Source organism: Prionailurus bengalensis, chromosome C2, assembly GCF_016509475.1.
Source record: "Prionailurus bengalensis isolate Pbe53 chromosome C2, Fcat_Pben_1.1_paternal_pri, whole genome shotgun sequence".
NCBI lineage: Eukaryota > Metazoa > Chordata > Mammalia > Carnivora > Felidae > Prionailurus > Prionailurus bengalensis.
In genome coordinates, this window is record NC_057350.1 from 42780698 (window position 1) to 42802116 (window position 21419).

Sequence of the window (21419 nt, forward strand, 5' to 3'; positions counted from 1 at the left end):
GAAGAAAGTACTCAGATTTGATTAGAAGTTGAGTTTAGTACTTAATCCCATGATTCTTCTTTCTTTCTTCACTGGATTGTTATATGGTAGAGGACGGGGAAAATGAAGATTTTTCAGTGAGTTCCTGTAATATATAAAGTTATCTTCCATATACCTAAATAATATTGGCTTTCCATGTACTTTAACATAGCTGTGGTCTGATAGGCAAGAACTCACTAAGTGGTCTTGGTGATGCCTTTGTGAGATGCTTCCTTACACTGTTGAAGAAACCCTCTGATTACTGGTATCTGTCATTTAATTCGGAGATAGGACCTAAAGGAAAGAAATATTTCTAGAGACATACTCTCCATCTCCAAGTACTCAAGAATATGAGCAGATCATTCATCTAGGTCTCTCTTGATACCAGTGTGAGGTTTTATTTTGGTAAATGTGAGAGTCTTTGGGTTTTTTCTCCTAGTGTATCATATTTTAGTGATATAAAGCTTGGTACAACCAATCATTCATGGAAGTATACCTTTTATGTATTTATAAAAATAAAATACATGACCACGGTTTTCTGAAGACTCTTTTGTTTTTCTTCCACTAAGAAAACAAACAACGAAAAAAATTTAGTTGGAAAGAAGTTGTCTAATGTTAGTCACTTTTTTCAAGTTTTTACCTTTTCCATAAAGATATTCTAGATGATGTTAGGACATGTTGTGGCTTTTGTGAAACCCATTCTCCTTTCCTCCTTTTTTCCTAGCCACGCCACTACTGGTTTGAGGCCTCTCCTGTTGAGCAGAGAGACTTTGGAATTGAAAGTGGCATTTAGAGGAGAGTTATTAAAAAAACAAAAACAAAAACAAAAAAACTTTTTATTTAATTAAAGGTTCAGATATTTTTGAAAAATAGTAAAACATGCTGTTGTTGATATCTGAAAATAGTATGTCAGTGCCAGAAACCTGAAATTGCTTACTAATAAATGAATAACATTACCATCCTTTAGGTATATTCATTTACAGAGTACTTTCACATACAGAGTACTTTGCACAACCTTATGAAGTACATATTTTTATAAACATTTATGGGAAACCTGAGGCTTAAAGATCTACATATAAGTCCAAAGTCACATAGGTAATAAATTGCAAATCTCTAACTCTTGGCTTCCTAGGTTTAGAATGAAAGGATATATATTTCCATAATAGAGAATAATAAATGTCGTAGTGATGAGCATTCATATTACCATACTTACAGTGTAGTTGTAGATCTACAATACTTATTCTTCTGTCTTCAGCTACTTGTTTATTTTTTTCACTCCAACAAATTTATTGAGTAATATCTCTGTCTTGAATTCAGCATAAGAAACTGAGAATACAGAGATGAATCAGATCTGGTCCCTGCTCGTAATACATGCAGTAGTACAGTAGAGGAGCCAGAATTGTATGGAAACATTTGTTAAAATATTCAGTGACTTTGTTGTTTTATAGAGACTTGGAAAGACATATCTATGTTACCAGGGAAAAACTAGCTAGTTGGACATCAAGAAGCCCCAGGGATTGGCATCAACTTGGTAAAACAGACACAACACAGTTCTTATATAACTGGCCAGGATTTTTAGTCTTGACAACTCATTAAAAAATGGCGGGGGGGGGGGCAAATTTCTGCCAAGGAAGTCCTCTACAGAGGGACCCTAGTATATTAATTTATAATTAAAAACAGAGCTTGGTGGTTGCCAAAGAGGAGGGGGTTGGGGGTGGAGCAAAATGAGTGAAGGAGAGTGGGAAGTACAGGCTTCCAGCTACCAGAATGAGTAAGTGTCAGGGATGAAAGGTACAGCAAAGGGAACATATAAGGTATTATAATAGAGTTGTATGCTGACAGATGGTGACCACACTTATGGTGAACATCCAGCTACTCATTTTAAAAAGTAACTTATTATTCTTCATGTATGGGGCAATATTAACTATGAATCACAGAGATAGTGTATGTTTCAGTAGTAACTCATGTGGAAATACTTAATCTGAGTGATATAGAGCAACTTAGTTTTATAGTTTCTTTACTTCTTTGCAGCAACAGTTGTTATCTAGTCCATATGTGATATACAGTTTGACACAGCCCTGAAGAAGGCTGTTAACAAGAGGACTTATTTGTTAACATCAATATAGAGGACAGCATTTGTTTGGGAGAGTAATTAACAAATCTGTGAATATAAACCTTTGGCACGTAGAAAATTAATTAGCTAATGTCAACTACCACTGACATTAAGGAGTCAGTCATAGGGAATGTTATTTTTATCAGCATTTCCTTTTTTTTTTTTTTAAATTCAAATGATTAACAGTGGAATATTACTCAGCCATAAAAAAGAACAAGATCTTACATTTGCAACAACATGGATGGACCTAGAGGGTATTCCGCTAAGTGAAATAAGTGAAAGACAGATACCATGTTTTCATTTATATGTGGAATCTAAAAAGCAAATGAAAAACAAAGTGAAACAGACCCAGAAGCACAGAGAACAAACTGGTGGTTGCCAAGGGAAGGAGGGGGGTGGGGGGTGGACAGGCAAAATGGGTAAAGGGGAGTGGGAGGTACAGGCTTCCAGTTATGGAATGAATAACTGATGGAGATGAAAGGTACAGCATAGAGAATATTATAATAGTGTTGTAGGGTGACAGTGGCTGCCCTTGTGAGCATAGCATAATGTATAGGCTTGTCACATCACTATGTTGTACACCTGAAGCTAATGTAATATTGTGGGTCAACTATACTTCAAATAAAAAGTTCCAATTATTACACGTGGCTAGGGGCCTATTACCAGAAGTAAGGATTTCTGAAAATCTAGTAATTGAAAGCCATGTCCAGATGTTTAACTTACTAAATTTAATAGCGTTAAGCCGATTACAAATGTTCTTACACATGGTTCAGCGTTTTCTCATAAGGAATTCCAAAACTTTTCCCTCAAACAATAGAGAACAAAGAGAACGAGAGCAGGCGGAACTCAATGGAACCAGCAGCCTGGCTGAGTTGGACTCCGAACCAATTATTGTTAATCCTTTCCAGCCAATCGCATCTGTCATCCTTGAGGTACGGATGGTGGCAAATGTGATTTTTTCTATCTTAAGTTATAAAGTTAGACGTTGAGAAAGGAGGTGGGGAGAAGTGTTTCACCAGAGATTATTCCTAAAAGAAATTAAATGGGAGAGATGGATTAAAGGCTTACTGCTTTTTTTTCCTCGTAAAGTTTACTTTTTGATCTGATATAAAAAAGGAGAGATGACTCCTGAATTAACCGAGAATGAAAACGAAGATTGAATGTGGCAACTGCCATAATTACTGTCCTGCTAAATCTTTTTTTTTTTTTGTCGTTTATTTCATAGGATAGTGCTGTATTTACTCTTTTTTTACACTTTGTCCCTGTATTGCTGTTACTATCTCTTTAAAGTAGTATTTGGATGCCTGTGATGTATTTTAGAGTATGTGAATGATTTTTTAATTACTTTCCCAGAATACTTAAGAATGTTGGAAACTATAAGTTCTCCTATATATGAGTATCATTTATTTTAATTTTGATTGTCAGAAATTTTACCAAAATTAACTTGTAGATTTTAATCATGAAGAAGGAGCTGTGTATGTGTGTCTGTATGTCTCTATCTTCGTTTTCATTTCTCCACTGGGTGTCCAGAGTTTGCGCTGGCCCTGCTTCAGTCACCATCCACAGCCTGCCTCCTTTGAGGCAGAGCTTTCTAAATCTGCTCTCCATTCACTCAGAGCTTAATGTGGCAGCTGGCTCGCTGGTCCCACCTGTATGTTCTCCATTCCTCTTCCCCTGTCACTGCCTCCTTCCACACAGGTCCTCATCTGGAAAGGTGGATGATTGTTTCTTCCTTGGGGCTGCTGCTGAGGAGGGAGGCAGCTCCACAGGTAAGAAGATGATTGGATAGTTTTGGTATTGCTTTATTTTGCAGAATAATTGGTAATAGGAGATATTTTGTCTTGGGTTGCTTGTAGAAGGTTAATTGTATTTAATCTTTTTATTAACCCCGCCACATTTACCTTCAGTATATGCTTTTCTAAGTACATTAAAGCTGTCTTAATAACTTGACGTATTGATTTATCTCTATCCTATTAAATACCATGTTTTCCAAGTTTTGTTGTATGTTCTTTAAAAAATATTGGTAGACAGGGGCGCCTGGGTGGCGCAGTCGGTTAAGCGTCTGACTTCAGCCAGGTCACGATCTCGCGGTCCCGGAGTTCGAGCCCCGCGTCAGGCTCTGGGCTGATGGCTCAGAGCCTGGAGCCTGTTTCCGATTCTGTGTCTCCCTCTCTCTCTGCCCCTTCCCCATTCATGCTCTGTCTCTCTCTGTCCCAAAAATAAATAAACGTTGAAAAAAAAAATAAAAAAAAAAATATTGGTAGACAAGGAAACCAAGTTTGACTTTGCACTTTGAAGCATTAATTTACTCTATATTTGTAATAAAGTTCACCTTGTGGATAATGACCAATTATTTTATAGCACCACGGTTGTAAATTACTTAGAAGGCCTTAGTGCTTCTATCACCAGTGTATTTTTCACAATATAAAGATGTGAACAATACGGTGTGCAGCGTAGCATACCTTATATTGAAAGTCCCTGAACTAATTAGTGGCATGTGGAAAGTTACTATGCTTTTAAACTGTGCTAATTTTAAGAAAATAATCAGTAAAGAAATGAAGTAAATGAAAACAAATGACCTGAAGTCTTCTTTTTACTGAGCAAGTATTTTTTTCCTTCCGTTAAACTTGTCTTTTAAAATGTTTGCATTTTAGAGAATCACCTTGCATTCCTTTGAATTTACTATAGATTAAAAAAAAAAAAAAATGGTGAAGTATTCGTTCCAGAAGAGACTTGTCAATGGTACAAATAGTAACAAACCTAATTATACATGAGCATTTAGGGTGAGGTAAAGGTGACATTTTATATTTGAGAGAAAAGGGAGATGGAATAACTGAACAATCATTTGGAAAAAAGTAAAATTAATGAATAGCAAATATCAGATTGAACTCCAGAAGACTTAAATGTGTAAAATGTGTAAAGTAGCCTTAAAAGTACTAGCACAGGGGCGCGTGTGTGGCTCAGTCGGTTAAACGTCCGACTTCGGCTCAGGTCATGATCTCGCGGTTCGTGAGTTCAAGCCCCGCGTCGGGCTCTGTGCTGACAGCTCAGAGCCTGGAGCCTGGTTCTGATTCTGTGTCTCCCTCTCTCTCTGACCCTCCCCCGTTCATGCTCTGTCTCTCTCTGTCTCAAAAATAAGTAAATGTTTAAAAAAAAGAAGTACTAGCACATAATATAGTTAAATATTTGCATATACTTGGAGAAGGAAAACTTTTAAAGCAGGACAATTAAGCCACAAATCATAAAGTAAAAAACAGATAGGTCTTATTATATTTGTTTTAAAAGATCTGTTCTACAAAGCTAAAAGCAAAAAACTCTAAACAAACTCTAATGAAAAATATCTGAGACACGTAAGACAAACAAACCAACCCTTAGCAATTCCTATGAAAATAATGAGAATCTAGGAGGAAAAAAAAAAGGTTTTGGGTTACCATGGATAAAAGTAAAAATAAAAATGACAATAAGTGTAGTTGATAGTTCATTTTCACTAGCAATAAAAAAAAATGAAACTAACACTAAGGTAAAAATATGTATTTATTAGTTTGGTGGACATGTAAAAGATAGATAATGGTATACAGGGATTGAAAAAGATATGGGGAAATGTCACTCTCTTAACCTTTCGCCTGGAGTGTAAATTCACTGTTGCTTTTCTGAAGGGAAGTGTTTAGTTACCTGTTGATCCAATAGTTCCACTGTTAGGAATTTATTCTAAAAAACGAATTCCATAACTGTATTTGTTATAATGAAAAATTGAAAAATAATTTGTCTACTGATTAGGAGTTGGTAAATTACATTATAACCTTGAAAATGATAATGTAATTGATGAAAGTAGTAATAGCTAACACATATAACTAACACTTTATTATGCCTCAGATACTAGTCTAAGCACTTCATATATTTGTTGACAAGGAAAGAAATATACATTCTTAAGTAAAAACTTAAATTATTTTTTGTTTAAAAAACAAATGCATGGGGCGCCTGGGTGGTGCAGTCGGTTAAGCGTCCGACTTCAGCCAGGTCACGATCTCGCGGTCCGGGAGTTTGAGCCCCGCGTCAGGCTCTGGGCTGATGATGGCTCGGAGCCTGGAGCCTGTTTCAGATTCTGTGTCTCCCTCTCTCTCTGCCTCTCCCCTGTTCATGCTCTGTCTCTCTGTGTCTCAAAAATAAATAAACGTTAAAAAAAAAAAAAAATTAAAAAAAAAAAAACAAATGCATAAAATAAATATGCATATATAGAGAGACATTCAATCACATGTATGTTTGTGGGTGGTGTACCTGTACATATGTGGGGTAGGAGAAGAAAACACCTCTTAGTGATCATGCACCAAGTAGAGATCATCTCTTGATTGTGGAATTACAGATATTATTTTTTTTCTTTCTTTATACTATATGCGTTTTCTGCATGTTTACCAATTAGAATGCTTTAATGATACATTCAACGAATGCTTTTTTTAATAAAAATATCACAGTGCCCTGAAGTTACAGAATGCGTTTGGATTATTTGATTTCTCCCTTAAAACTGTCTTAGATACACAACTTTTATATTAAAAATGATATATTTCATTTTTGTTAGAATGAAAGAAAACTTGAAAAAGACAAAAAGAGACACAGTATGGAGAAAGACAGTGATGGCTGCCCCCTGAAACATAAAACGGAGAATGAGCAAATAGAGACACAGAGCCAGATCAGTGACAATAGCCAAAAAAACAATGAGCTTGGAATAGTTGAAAATTATAAAGAGGCATTAACACAGCAGTTGGAGAATGAAGATGATACAGACCAGCGATCATCAGAATCAGGTGACAAATCTAGGTGATAAATATATTTAAAAAAATATGTATATATATATGTGTATACACACACACACACACACACACACACACATACACAGAATTTAATGATACATCTATCATTTGTCATGATTATTTTCATAAAAAATGTACTATAATATTTTTTGTCTCCAAATGCATTATTTATCATGGTTTTCTCATGGTTTTTAGTTTCTCCTTAACTTGCTAACTTACATTTTTATTCATGATACCTTAAAATGTGATCCTTTGCAATTGAAATGAATTTCAGCAGAAAATTCTGTTTTCAATTTTGTTTCATAAATTTGGAATATAGCACATAGTCCCAGGAATCCTTGAAATATATTTAACCTTTAAGGCTCTTTTAGGGAGTTTTATTTGGGTTTTATTTTAAGCTTCATAATACTGCAATCAGTGTCACTTCTTTTATTGACTTGTTATTTCCATAGAATGCAGACCTACTCAGTTGAACAAAGTTTTTATTTTATTTACTTTGATAGAGAAAAAGCATGAGTGGGTGAAGGGGGGAGGGATAGAGAGAGAGGAAGAGAGAATTCCAAACAGGCTCTGTGCGGTCAGCGCAGAGTCCGATGCAGGGCTAAAAGGCAAAACCGTGAGACCATGACCTGAGCCGAAATCAAGAATCGGACATTTAACTGACTAAGCCACCCAGATGCCCCATGAACGTATTTAAAGCCAGTAGCCATTTTCCCATTATTTTAATATCATACAAAATCTTCAGTTCATAATTGCTTTGTTTTCTCTAAGTGGTTTTGTGATTTAACGGGAAGTTCATGTCTTTGGTTTCGTAGACAGCCTGTGTTTGGAATCAGACATCTTGGGATAGAATCGAGATATTTGTTGTGTTACAGTGTATTGTTCTTCAGTCTTGGTTTCCTCATCTCTAAGGTGGGGATAAGCATCATATTTTTCCCACAGGGCTTTTAGTACTTATAACAAAAATAACCCTACAGTTCTTCTAGCACAGGGCCTGACATATGAACCAATAATCATACATCCTTGCAATTTCTGGCTAGCAGTATGGTTCTATTGTATATTAGAATTTTTGTACATACTTGGGGTGCCTCGGTGGCTCAATGGGTTAGGTGTCCGACTGTAATTTCAGCTCAGGTATGATCTCATGGTTCGAACAGCATGGAGCCTGCTTGGGATTCTCTCTCTCCTTCCCTCCCTCTAAATAAATAAATAAGGAAATAAATCTTAAAGAAGAATTTTTGTATGGTATCAGAAACATTATAAAAATAAGATCTCAATCCCTGAGGTTCAGATTTAAAAAATTAGACTTGAAGGTTATACCTTTTGTAAGTTGGGAAGTTAGGGCAGCCATATTCATACCCTTGTAGCTCTGTTAACAGAGTTAAACAGAAAGTAGATTTAAAGTGGCCTCCCAATATGTTGAAAGAACTTTGAACAGTTACACATTGTTAGAGAGAAAAATATTTGGCAGATTATTTGAAAGTACGGTGTAGGAAGAAGATCTAAGATAGTCAAACATATAACTATAATAGTAATAAGTAACATTTTTGTGCTTTAGAACCTGGCTTCAGATACTTAGATTATTTAATGCAGGATTATATTATTTAATGTAAATAAGTTTAGGGTATATTATTCCCATTATTTTGAATAGGAAATCAGGGACTTGGAGAGGTTGAGGAGCTTGTTAAGATCATATGTCTTGTCTGTAGCTGGGACAGATCATCTGCCCATTATCCTGTGCTGTTTCATGACCCTGAGCCACTGCCCATCCTGAAATACCATATGGTTCTGGACTTTCTCTTCCCTTTTTCTCATCTGTAAAGCTTACGATTTAATTGTAAAACGATGTCTTTGTTTCTCTGTGGAGTAAGATGTCTCAAATGACACTATTTAGAAAAAGTATGTGTTTCTAAAAATGTTTATATTTCACATTGCTTTGTAGATTTCATAATGTTGGCTATTTCTCACATAATAGATAATTCCCAATTTATAAAATGTATTACATACATATAAATTAAGCAGTTTGGGATTGTCACTTAAAATACTTTAGTAACTTTGATGTTTGGTTATTTAACTACATGGCCATACAGTTTACACTGTTAAAATTTACATGTTAATGGCATAGATGTCCTTAAATTGTTTATATGTGCTTAAGTGAGAATCTATAGTTATTTTTTAGAAAGAACACCGATTCTGCAATGTCCAATAATGTGATTTTGGTTACATATATTTATTTATATTGGGCATACCTTGTCTGGGGGTTATTTTAATGAGTAATGTGTTTAAGTTTGATTAGGGTATTTTTTCACATTCCAAGGATTACTTTTGGATTATTTATACCTAGAATCATTCTATATATTCTATTGAGACAAATCAACATCTCTCCCCTTTCCCTGGGCCATTCTGAGTTTCATGAGAACGCCTGGAATTAGACAATTATATTTACTTGATATGACATTTGGAAAAAATACAAGTTACTTTTGGAAATGCGGACTTTTTTTGTATGCTGAATAATCTCTCATAAAACTTAAAATACAGGCTTTTTTCCATTTGTGTCATATTCATTAAGTATTAATTCAATAAGGAATCATTTAAAATTTTATGCTTAGTGAAAGCAGATTCACATTTCATTACTGGTAACAATTTCCAAAGTTTGAAGATCTGTTTTTATGGTAATGATAATATCAGTAGTCTAGTTCCATTCTTTTTTATTGTAGAAGTTTACATTTTCTCAAAGACATATAGTTCAATGTTTATATTCTTATAGATAACAGCAAAAAGAAAACTAAGAAACTAAGAATAAAAAGGAGTCACCGTGTAGAACCTGTTAATACAGATGACTCTGCTCCTAAGAGTCCAACACCACCCCCGCCTCCTCCTCCTCCTGGTGAGTAAATTGATATTGGTACTGAATTTAGATTTACTGCTTTAAACGGTAAAGAAAAATAAAGAAATTTTGTAGTTTTATTCAGTATATTTATTTTTGTGTGAATTTATGAAAAGCTCTTTTCTCTCTTTTGTTCAAAATTTATCATTGCTTTTTTAATCAGAAAAAAATGTTTCCTAAAAGTAAAAAAAAAAAAAAAAAAAAAAAGTAAAATTAATAAGGACACTTTACACCAGCACTTTCTAGAATGAATTCAGGTCCTATTTGAAGTATCATTGTCCCGATTTCTGAAAGGAATTTAAGTTTAATGAATGGATGGCTAATGTAAGTTTTTAAATAGTTGAATCTTTCATCCTGAAAGTTAACATTTAAAACCAAGATGTGTGAATTTTTCCAATATATTTCCGACTTACATACTGACCTTCTAAGTTGTTATGAGAATTAAAAGGAATATTGCATGTAAAACACTAAGACATACTAACTGTACAATAATTGTAATTTTTCAGCACTAGGCATAGTACCTCACATACTATACGTGCTCAATAAATATCTGAATGTATATATTTGTGGTGTCCTTTTAGCCCTGTTAGAAGGCTTTAGGTGGTAATATTTTCCTTTGAGAATTATTTCAAGACTCATTTCTAGTATTTCACTTATTAGAAGAAATTTCTTTTAGCCTTGGCTAGAAGCTAGAATAGTAGCCTAAGGTAATTTTTGATGGTGGTGAAGATGCTTATATTTTTAACTAAAGTAAAAACTTAAAAGAGATGTTACCAGCCTATAATTACATTTTTCCATAAAAACTATTTCAAATGCCTTTGTGGTTATTCAGTACTGTGTCATTCAACATACATATATGACCTGGCATCAAATATATACATTCCTGTCAAGGGAGGGAACCTCTCAACAGGCCTAAAGAGACATTGTTTAACAGTGTTTTAAAATGTTTTTCTTTTTCTTTAGTTGGCTGGGGAACCCCCAAAGTCACTAGACTTCCAAAACTTGAGCCTCTTGGTGAAACACGTCATAATGGTAATGCAAAAGGATCAGTTTTAAAATATACATATTAAATCCACTTTTCTTTACCTTGACAAACTTTTATTTTTGGAAGGCTTTCAAATCCACAACCATCCTTTTTCATTATACTTTACTCTTTTTATTTTATTTAATTTTTTTATTCTTTAGTGACTTTTGGCTCTATATAATTTGTTTACTCTGGAATACAGAGGTAAAAATAACCATAGTTTATGTTTATCCATTACATAATTATGTAAATTGTTATGGAATGGGGACAGTTTTAAAGCAATTTAAGTTAAATATGAGAAATTACAATTATCCTTAGTATTAAAAACAGCATTGTCCTGTATATGCTCAGTGTACTCAGTGATAATGCTTCATAATTGTTTTTTGTCTGCTTCTAATAAGTTGACTCAGCCGCTGAATATTGGAATGAAGTAAAAATCAACACAGTTTGTAAAATCAGAGACTAAATCAGTAAACCAAATGAAGTTCAGCTAAATAGAAAGTTATGAAAGACTTATTGACTCTAGAAAACAGTTTTCTTTGGATGAAATTAACATAAGGTGTAGTTCAGCCAATATATGGCATTAGAAATCCACATTTGGAAAGAGAAAGGGAAGCTGGGTATAGAGAACTACTTTGTACAACAGGCAGAAGTTCTGATTTCAGACCATCAGGTCAGGCTGTTTCAATAAAATGTTTCTAGAATGCGAAAGTGTAATTATATATAACGTAGCTCATTAAAGTTCTCCATCAAGAATATCCAGTTCCCGGGGCACCTGGGTGGCTCAGTCGGTTGAGCATCTGACTTCGGCTCGGGTCACCATCTCGAGGTTGACGAGTTCGAACCCCGCGTCGGACTCTGTGCTGATGGCTCAGAGCCTGGAGCCTGCCTCGGATTCTGCGTCTCCCTCTCTCTCTGCCCCTCTCCCGCTCATGCTCTGTCTCTCTCCGTCTCAAAAATAAAGAAACATTAAAAAAAAAAATAAAAAAAATACCCAGTTCCCTTTTTGATAGCTCTGTTTACCTAATCTAGAACTTGGTTTACTATGGAGACCCATTTACCAGCGGAAAAGAAAAATCAGAAGTTTAGAAAAGCATTATCATGTAACTTGAAATTATATCAAACTGCATAAAATACTTTTATTCAAAGAGTTTTGTAACTGGAATTACGGCTTTGGGTCAGATTGTGAAGTCCCTTACACATATGTTAAGATGTCTGGACTTGCTATAATTTTCCAAGAGACACTATACATTTTTGAACAGGGAAGTAGTGTTACTAGGTGTATTGTTTAGGAAAATAATTTTCTGTCACAATGGAAAGTACAGACTTGATGGTGGCCACACTTGAGGTCAAGATCCCATCTAGGAGGCTGTTGTAACAGTCACAGTGAGAAGTGAGGTATAGAAATTGGAATGAAGAGTAAAAAATGTACGCAGAAAAAAATCTTTTTTTTTTTTAATGATTATTTATTTGAGAGAGAGAGAAACAGAGAGACAGAGAAAGAATCTGAAGCAAGCTCCAAACTGTGAGCTGTCAGCACAGAGCCCAACACGGGGCTCAAATCCACAAGCAGTGAGATCATGACCTAAGCCGAATTCTGATGCCTGACTGACTGAGCAACAGGCACCCTGGAAATATCTTAATTATAGTAATTAATATTTGATGAGTGGATGTATGGGCCGAGGGAGAGAGGAATAGAGGATTATTTATTCAAGGGGCTGGAAGGTTGGTGCTGTCTCTAAGACTGAAAATACCTGAGGAAGGAGATATGGTTTGGAGGTGTCTGTAGGCTTATTTATTTGTAAATGTCTTTTGGCCAATCAGTACCAGAAAGATTCAAGAACTCAGGAGAAAAGAAGGGACCCTGGTGGGTGGAGGGTTTGCAGATGGATTTTTTTTTTTTTCAGTTGTTATCACACAGTATGAAATCTTTGCCTGTAATAGATGCTTTGTAATCATTTACTGAATGAATGCAGGAAGGAATGATAGTTTCTTGTTTCTGAGAGAAATTTTATAGAATGAGGAGAAAAGAAGTAATGGTAGCATGCAGGGGGAAGCTAGTTAAGGGCAAGTGGAAAAAGGTCAAAAATGGGTTGAGAAGGTTATTTTGTGTTGTTCATCCTCACTTTCCTGTGTTTGTTTTAAAATTAGAACTCATGGGAAAGAATTGTAATAAATCAGCTAAGTTTAAGACCACCATATTCCAATAATTTAGTTAATTTTCAGTATGTATCAATAAATGTAGCTTCCCAGAGCAGAGAAGAAAACACTGTAACTTCACAAGTTTTAAAATATTTTTATTGTTTTTTTCCCATAAGTTAGAAATTTTTTTTAATCTTTATTTATTTTTGACAGAGAGAGCGAGTGAGCGCACATGCATAAGCGGGGGAGGGGCAGAGAGAGAGAGAGAAAGGGAGACTCAGAATCTGAAGCAGGCTCCAGGCTCTGAGCTGTCAGCACAGAGCCCGACACGGGGCTTTGGCTCTAATCCATGAACTGTGAGATCATGACCTGAGCTGAAGTCAGACACTCAACCAACTGAGCCACCCAGGTGCCCCTTTCCCATAAATTTTAAATCTAAGTATACATAACCTGGGTTAAAAAAAAAAAAAAAGTACAATCAACTGCTTTCATTAATAGGGAAGAAAACAGGTATAATTAAAAATTGTAATAAAAATAATTTTTTAAGGTTTATCATAAGATCTTCATCTGAGATGCTGATAGCTGCAAATTTTAAAATTGCATTCTCTTCTTTTCTCTAGCTTGGTACACATTTCTTTGCACTTGGTTAATGGCAAGTAAACAACAGATACATGATGAACTAGAGTAGTAATTAAAAGGTAACTACTATTGGCCTAGCACTTAAAACTTACTCGGTTGGAAAACAATTTTTTATAGTTATATTGGGAATTTTTAAGGCAAATTCTTACTTGTTCTTTGATAATAGACATTTACCTTGATAGCAATTTCATTTTACTTTTCTAATGTCTATAATGCTTGCTCAGTGTAATAGTTAAGACATGCATTGAGAAAAGAAACTTAGAGAATGTGTATTTACTATGTAAACACTCTCAATCCATACTTCATTAACATGTATCATACATTATGGGAAATATATCAAGGATTCTGTTAGCTAAAAATACCAAATGCACTAAAGAATATTTCATATCTTAAAATGTGAATGAAGATAAAATTTTATATGTAGTTTTACTACTCTTCAATTTCATGTTTAAAAAGTTTGAAGCTCTTTATAAAAATGTGTGTTAGCAATTAAGTTGGTCCTATCAGTTGGGCACTAACATCAACATATAGTCCCTACATTTAAGGCAATAAGAAACCTACTTTGTATGAATGATTTTATTTCCTGGCAAAGAAATAATACAAAATAAATTGTAAAAATAAAATAATTTCTTGGGAGAGAAAAAGATATTTCTTGCCATGTGTATGTGATTTTTCTTTGTAGGAGGGTACTTTTTTTTTAATGTTTATTTTTTGAGAGAGCATGAGTGGGGGAGGGATAGAGAGGGGGGACATAGGAGCTGAAGTGAACTCTGCACTGACAGGCTGACAGCAGTGAGCCCAATATGGAGCTCGAATTCATGAATTGTAAGATCATGACCGGAGCCGAAGTCGGATGTTCAACAGACTGAGCCACCCAGGAACCCCTGGAGTTTTGGTTGTTTAATAAACTTAAATATACCATATTAGAAACTATATTCACTCTGGTTTAATTGTGAGTTCTGTTAACATATTAAAATTCTCATTAATTTTGAAAATAAGAAATAAGAAAAGTCATACTTGAAATTTATAAAAAATAATTGTTTTAATTTTAATAATAACAATGATATAGCAATAATATTAATGGTATGCTCTGTGTTCCTGGCATGTTGCTAAGCACTTCAGGTACCATTATCTCATTTTCATTCTCCTAAAAGCCTTGTAAGATGGGCAGTGATATCCCCATTTTTTGCACAGGGAACCTATACCCCAATGTCACATAGCTACCAAGTAACAATATTAGGATTTGAACTTAGGTGTGTCCAGCTTTCAAATCCATACCTTTCTTAATTCATTATGTTATACTATTACATTAAGATTTATTAGGGTATCCTTGCAGCTTACTAGTTGTTTTGAATTTGTAGTTGCTTGAAAAGCCATTTTCTGCTGACACATTTTTTTTTTAACATTTTAATTTTTTTTTTAATTTTTTTTTCAACGTTTATTTATTTTTGGGACAGAGAGAGACAGAGCATGAACGGGCGAGGGGCAGAGAGAGAGGGAGACACAGAATCGGAAGCAGGCTCCAGGCTCTGAGCCATCAGCCCAGAGCCTGACGCGGGGCTCGAACTCCCGGACCGCGAGATCGTGACCTGGCTGAAGTCGGACGCTTAACCGACTGCGCCACCCAGGCGCCCCTCTGCTGACACATTTTTATATTTAAAGTGGTTTTCTTGTAGATAGCCTATAGTTGGATCGTACTTTTTGATTCTCTCTGACTGTCTGCCTTTTAATTGGTGAATTGGGACCATCCAGCATTCAAAGTGATTATTGGTATAGTTGGATTAGTATCTATTATATCCATTACTGTTTTCTATGTGTTGCCCTCATTCTTTGTTCCTATTTTTGTCTTTCACTCTTTTTCAGCCTTTTGTGGTTTTATTCATTTATTTAGTTATTTGAAATGTTTATTTTGAGAGAGAGAGTCCATGTGCACAAGTGGGGACAGGCAGAGAGAAAGGGAGAATCCCAAGCAGACACTGCGTTGATAGCCCTGACACAGGGCTCAGTCTCATTAACCATGAGATCATGATCTGAGCCAAAATCAAGAGTAGGATGCTTAACCGACTGAGCTGCCCAGGCGTCCCTGCATATTTTGGTTTTAATTGAGCATTTTATGTGATTCCATTTTCTCTCCTTTCTTAGCACATCAGGTATACTAATTTTTTTTTTTTTTTTTTTTTTTTTTTTTTTTTACTGTTTTTACTGGCTTCTCTAGAGTTTGCATTTACATTTACAACCAATCCAAGTCCACTTTCAAATAATACTATATGATTTAATGGGTACTTGAAGTACCTACAGTAATCAAATAATCTTAATTCCTTTCTCCTGTTCTTTGTGTCTTGATGTCATTCATTTGACTTATATATATAAGCATGCATAAGTGTATATATGTATGTATACATACATTCATAAGATAAATATGTTTATATACATAAATACATTGAACAAACTTTTATAGATCATTTAAGAATAAGAGAAATGTGTTTTCATTTTACTTTTACTTATTTCTTCAATGCTTTTTCTTTATGTAGATCTGAGTTTCTGACCTATGTTATTTTCCTTCTTTCTAAGGAACTAATTTTTGCATTTCTTGCAAGGCAAGTCTACTCGCAATAAATTCCCTCAATTTTTGTTTGAGAAAGTCTTTATTTTTCCTTTACTTTTTAAGGGCAGTTTTGCAGGGTACAGAATTCTAGGTGGGTGTGTTTTTTTTTCCTCTAAATATTTTAAATATTTCACTTTACTTTCTTCTTGCTTGCACGGTGTTTTAGGAAAAGTTGGATGTAATTCTTATCTTGGATCCTTTGTTGGAAAGGTGTTGTTTTTTTTTTTTTTCTGGCTTCTTTCAGGATTTTTAATTTTCTTTTATTTTCTGTAATTTGAAAATGATGTGCTTATATGTGGTTCATTTGGTATATATCCTGCTCAGTGTTCTCTGGATTCCTGGATCTGTGCTCTGATGTCTGACATTAATTTGGGAAAAGGCTTAGTCATTGTTGCTTCAAATATTGCTTCTGTTCTTTTTTCTTTCTTCTTCTGATATTCCCATTATAAATAAGGTATGCCTTTTGTACTTGTCCCACAGTTCTTGGATGTTCTCTTGTTTTGTTTTGTTTTTCTAGTCTTTTTTCTCTTTGCTTTTCAGTTTTTGAGGATTTTACTGATTTATCCTCAAGCTCAGAGGTTCTTGCCTCAGTTGCATCCAGTCTACCTAATAAGCCTATCACAAGCATCCTTCATTTCTGTAACAGTGGGGGGTTTTTTTGGTTCTTTTTTAGGATTTCTATCTGTCTGCTTACATTGCCATCTGTTCCCACATGCTACTTATCCATGAAAGCCCTTAGTCTATTAATCATAGTTGTTTTAAATTCCTGGCCTGATAATTCCAACATTCCTGCCGTGTCTTTTGCTGATGTTTGATCTAGCTCTTCAAATTCTGGGTGTTTTGCCTTTTTGAATGCCTTGTATTATTTTATTATTATTATTATTATTATTATTATTATTATTATTATTATTATTTTGATAGCCTGACATGATGTCCCAGGTGAAAAGAACTGTTACAAATCGGCATTTATTAATATGGTGGTGATGTGTGGTGGAAGGAAAAGTGTTCTATATGTCTATGATTAGATCTTAGTCTTTTAGTGAGCCTGTGCCTCTGGACTATGAACTTCACAAAAGTTTCTCAGTTTTTTTTTTTCTGCTGAAAAGGAATGCACAGAATGGATAGAGCCAGCTGGAATTGGTGATTTCCTTCCTGAGATCAGTTAGGGTTTGATAATACCCCACTAGGTTAGGTTCTGGTTAACTAGTTTCTCCTGACAGCAGGTCTTGTGCCCCAGAACAGAGTGCCATGGGGTATTTCTAAATGGTTTCTTTTCCTCTCTCTTGCCAGAAGCAGGAGGGGACTTTTCTCCCGTATTTATTGTGGGAATTTGTTCAAGTTCCTAGAGATAAATCTCACAGTATTGTGGGGATCCTCTTATGACTTAGTCCCCCTGGAGTCTTTTATTCTCAGACTTTTGTGTACTAAGCCTCCAGCAATTCAGCACTACAGTTTGGGTTTTCTTACCGGGCACTGGTTTCCTCCACAGATTCTATTCATGAATGTCTGCTCTGGTAAACTGAGACTCCCTATATTTGTCAGTTTGTCTTTGGTATTGGGGCAGTGGTTTGTCTTATGACTTACCCCCCCTTAAGGATCTGAGACAAATTGTTGGTTTTTTTTTTTTTAGTCTGTTCAGCTTTTTTTTACTTCTTGTAGCATGCAGTGGTGACTTCCAATCTCCTTAAATGCTGTTATGACTTTGTTAAATTGACATTTGTTAAGTAGGACCCCTGGGTGCTAGATGGTAAACCTTGGTTCAAAAAGACCACAAGAGAAATCAAAGTGGGAGAAATTTATTATTCAAAGGTTCTGGAGGAAGTATATGGCATACCTTGAGGGTTCCACAGGGGGAGATCAAGGCAGGGTACAAGCAGAGAGACCTGTAGGAACTGGGGCACATGCTAAGGCCAGTTTCGTGAATTCAAAACAAAAGAGTGTAGAAGCTCCACCATAGTAGTCTTACCTCATGGAAGGCCCTGGAAGGTGAGGGAGACTGTTGGTCACAAAGGGATTGGGGAAGTCATATCAGGCACTTACATTTACTTGTGACCTTGCAGGCTCTTATCTAGGGCATGTGCTTGTTTGCATGAGGGGCTAGTTAGCCAAACTCTCCACATATGTGAAACTGGAAACAGACCTGTAATACATTTTTAATATATTTATTTCAAATGATCCTAAAAATCTTTGCTTCTATAATAATTTTAAGGTAATAGGCTAGGAAAGAATTAGTTCCTGAAGGTTTACATATTCTTAAATTTTTAAAAATGTTTTATTTATTTTTGAGAGAGAGGGAAAGAGAGAGACAGAGTGTGAGTGGGGAGGGGCAGAGAGAGAGAGAGGGAGACACAGAATCCAGAACAGGCTCCAGGCTCTGAGCTGTCAGCACAGAGCCCGATTCAGGGCTTGAATTCATGAACCCTGAGATCATGACCTGAGCTGAAGTCAGATGCTCAACCAACTGAGCCACCCAGATGCTCCTGAAGGTGTACATATTCTCTTAAATTTAAGCCAGTTTATAATAATTAAGGGACAGGAACTTGTTAAGAAATATAAAATGAGACTTTCTTTGTATCAGATATGTCTTAAATCACTAATAGTAAATCATCATTGTAAAAGATTATGACTTACCAGAAAACTAAGATAATTAACTCTTTTCCCAAAATACCTAGAAGTAATAGCCATTGGATGAGAACATGGATTATACACATACTGACTTACCAGGGCCTTGGCAACAGTTTCCATCGATTTTGAATATTTTTTATTTGTTTGTTCTAATGCAAATGAATGTGTGATTGGAAATAACAATTATATATATATATATATGTATATATATATATTAGGTATAGCTTTTTATTAAATCAAGTGGAAATTAATTTATGATCTAGAGTTAGGAATTTATCCTACTGGTTGTGTTTTGAATCTATTCAAGTTTTCTGGAATTTTGACTTTTTTTTTTTTTTCTATTCTCCTCACCTGTTGTTTCTCCTGCCAAGTCAGAGTGCTCTACTCTTTTAAAGTGTTGGTTGGTAAATAATGAATTGTATCAAAAATTTTGATTTACCACATTTGTTTTATATTTTTGGTATCCCTTCTTTTCTTAGATTTCTATGGGAAGCCACTGCCTCCCCTGTCTGCGCGACAGAGGCCTAACAGTGATGCTCATGATGTGGTTTCATAACCGAGTCATGTGATGAGCTTTTTAAAGATCTGCAAGATCAACTAGAAGACCTTCCTTCTCAAAGAAGAAAAACCCTAAGCATTGATGACTGGGGCAAGATAACCATAGTGATTTCAGTGAGATAAATAGCCAAAGACCTGGCTGATATGACAATTATCCATGTTATTCATGGTTTAAAAAAAAGGAAGGAAAATGACCAATAGATGGCATGAGCATTTGAATCAAGTTAGCAGGAGTTACTGTTGACTCTGGTTTTTACAGTCCTGCTCATGGGCATATTCCTGAAGGAAAACCTCTTCAGAAAAAGAGCCAATGGACTCTGCACACTTTCTTTACCATATGTTTAATAGTCTTTATTATTGTATCCTAAACATTTTTTGTAAGATACATGTGCATGGAAGGGGAACTCTTGGGAATTTATAACCTAAGTTTTTAACTTTTTATATTTTTCTAAAACTTACAAGAATTTTAATTATTATGATATCGCCTGTGCACTTTTCTATAGATGCTTTGTTTAAATTGTGTCTGGAAATGGAGTTGATTTACTTGACAAACATGAACTACACAAACAGGACATATTTATATGGTTTAAGGTATATTTCATAATAGTATTGTTCTTGAAGTGTACATTCTAATTTTACCTAATTTTAAAGTAATGCCTTTTAAAAATAGCTTCTTAGATCTTTACTCTACCAAATTATATTATTTGAAAACACTACCCAAGGAGAGTTCAATTTTTTTGTCATTTGCTTTTTTTTTTTTTTTTTTTTTTTGGTGATGATCACAATAAATCAAGGAGACTTGAAATACTTTTTTGACCTATATGCTTTTTAAATGAATAAAAATGTTATGTGAGATATTATTAAAATTTCTAATGAACACCTCTTTTATAAGATAGACCTTTTCAGATCAGGATGCTCCTTGTCACCCCCTCATTCTATCAGAAGCTTCAATGACTCTTTTAGGTTATTCTAATTGTTTTGTGCCTTGGAAATAAAGGCAGAAAGACTGAAAAAGCCACTGTAAGCACAGAGACTTGTGTTTTATAACCAGGAAATGCTTGGGAACTAATCAATAGGAATAAAAATGTTGGCTTAAAATTACTAAATAATTCCAAAATAATTTCCCAATTTAAAATAATAGCACTTTTCTTGCAGTAAAGAATGGCATCTGTAGAATTCTCTACTTGTCTGGCATTTAGACAAACTTTTAGAAATAGAAATAGAAATAGAAATCTATTTTGAGTAATAGATTCATAATGTTGCATTTAATTGAAAGTGTACGTTTATATCAAGGTGAAAATGCAATATGAAAATACAATATGAATCCTTATCACCTTGTTAAAATTGGTAAGTTGGGTAACTTGTACTGGCAACAGACATATACTAGTATCTAACAATAACAAGATTAAGTAAGTCTAAGGCAGTTTAATATGGTTATTTACTTTAAAAGTTTAACTTTGGAGCATCACATTTTAGTCATATTTTATAACAACCTAAATTTGATAAATGGCTGAGATGTAAGGAAAAGCAACACAAGAAGGCAGAATGTAAATTTTGAATTGGATTTTAGAGAAAAACTTGTTTGTACATCTTTTTGGCTCCTTTTTGTAACATTTACATTTAGTCATTTTTTTAAAAAAACTGAACTTTTACTTTTGCCATCTTTTAAATTTTCATCTAGTTTGAGAATAAATAAAGGTTAAATTTTTTTGTTTCCTACCAGTGATTACTGTAGTGTACAGTAATTATTGAGTTCATTTATTAGGAATGAATAAAAATGATTTTGAAATTAAATATATGATAAAGTGAAATAAATGTTTTATATCTCTCTCTCAAAAAAATAATTTGTATTCTTAAAGCATTCTAAAAATATTTTAAAAGAAGTTTTGTAAATCCAGGTTGCTTTTAACAAGTAAATGCCTATTTTGTTATATGCTGTATTTTTGTTCATAATCATCATGAATTATGACATTTTCACACAATAAAAATAATTTATATCAGTA

The 21419-nt window shown here is 34.5% G+C and overlaps 1 protein-coding gene across 5 annotated transcripts in view; it reads left to right on the forward strand.

Annotated features, from left to right (window-relative positions):
• ARL13B (ADP ribosylation factor like GTPase 13B) overlaps positions 1-21419 on the forward strand; it is a 69985-nt gene extending 48566 nt beyond the window's left edge. For 2 of the 5 annotated variants that reach the window (XM_043593907.1, XM_043593910.1), the window contains 5 exons: positions 2949-3063; positions 6705-6930; positions 9704-9823; positions 10787-10855; positions 19338-21419. In XM_043593907.1, the coding sequence (XP_043449842.1) occupies positions 2949-3063; positions 6705-6930; positions 9704-9823; positions 10787-10855; positions 19338-19414 (607 nt within the window). In that variant the 3' untranslated portion in view covers positions 19415-21419. Of the gene's footprint in view, positions 1-2948; positions 3064-6704; positions 6931-9703; positions 9824-10785; positions 10969-19336 lie in introns of those variants that run through there. The other 3 variants (XM_043593906.1, XM_043593909.1, XM_043593908.1) reach the window with 3 other exon arrangements.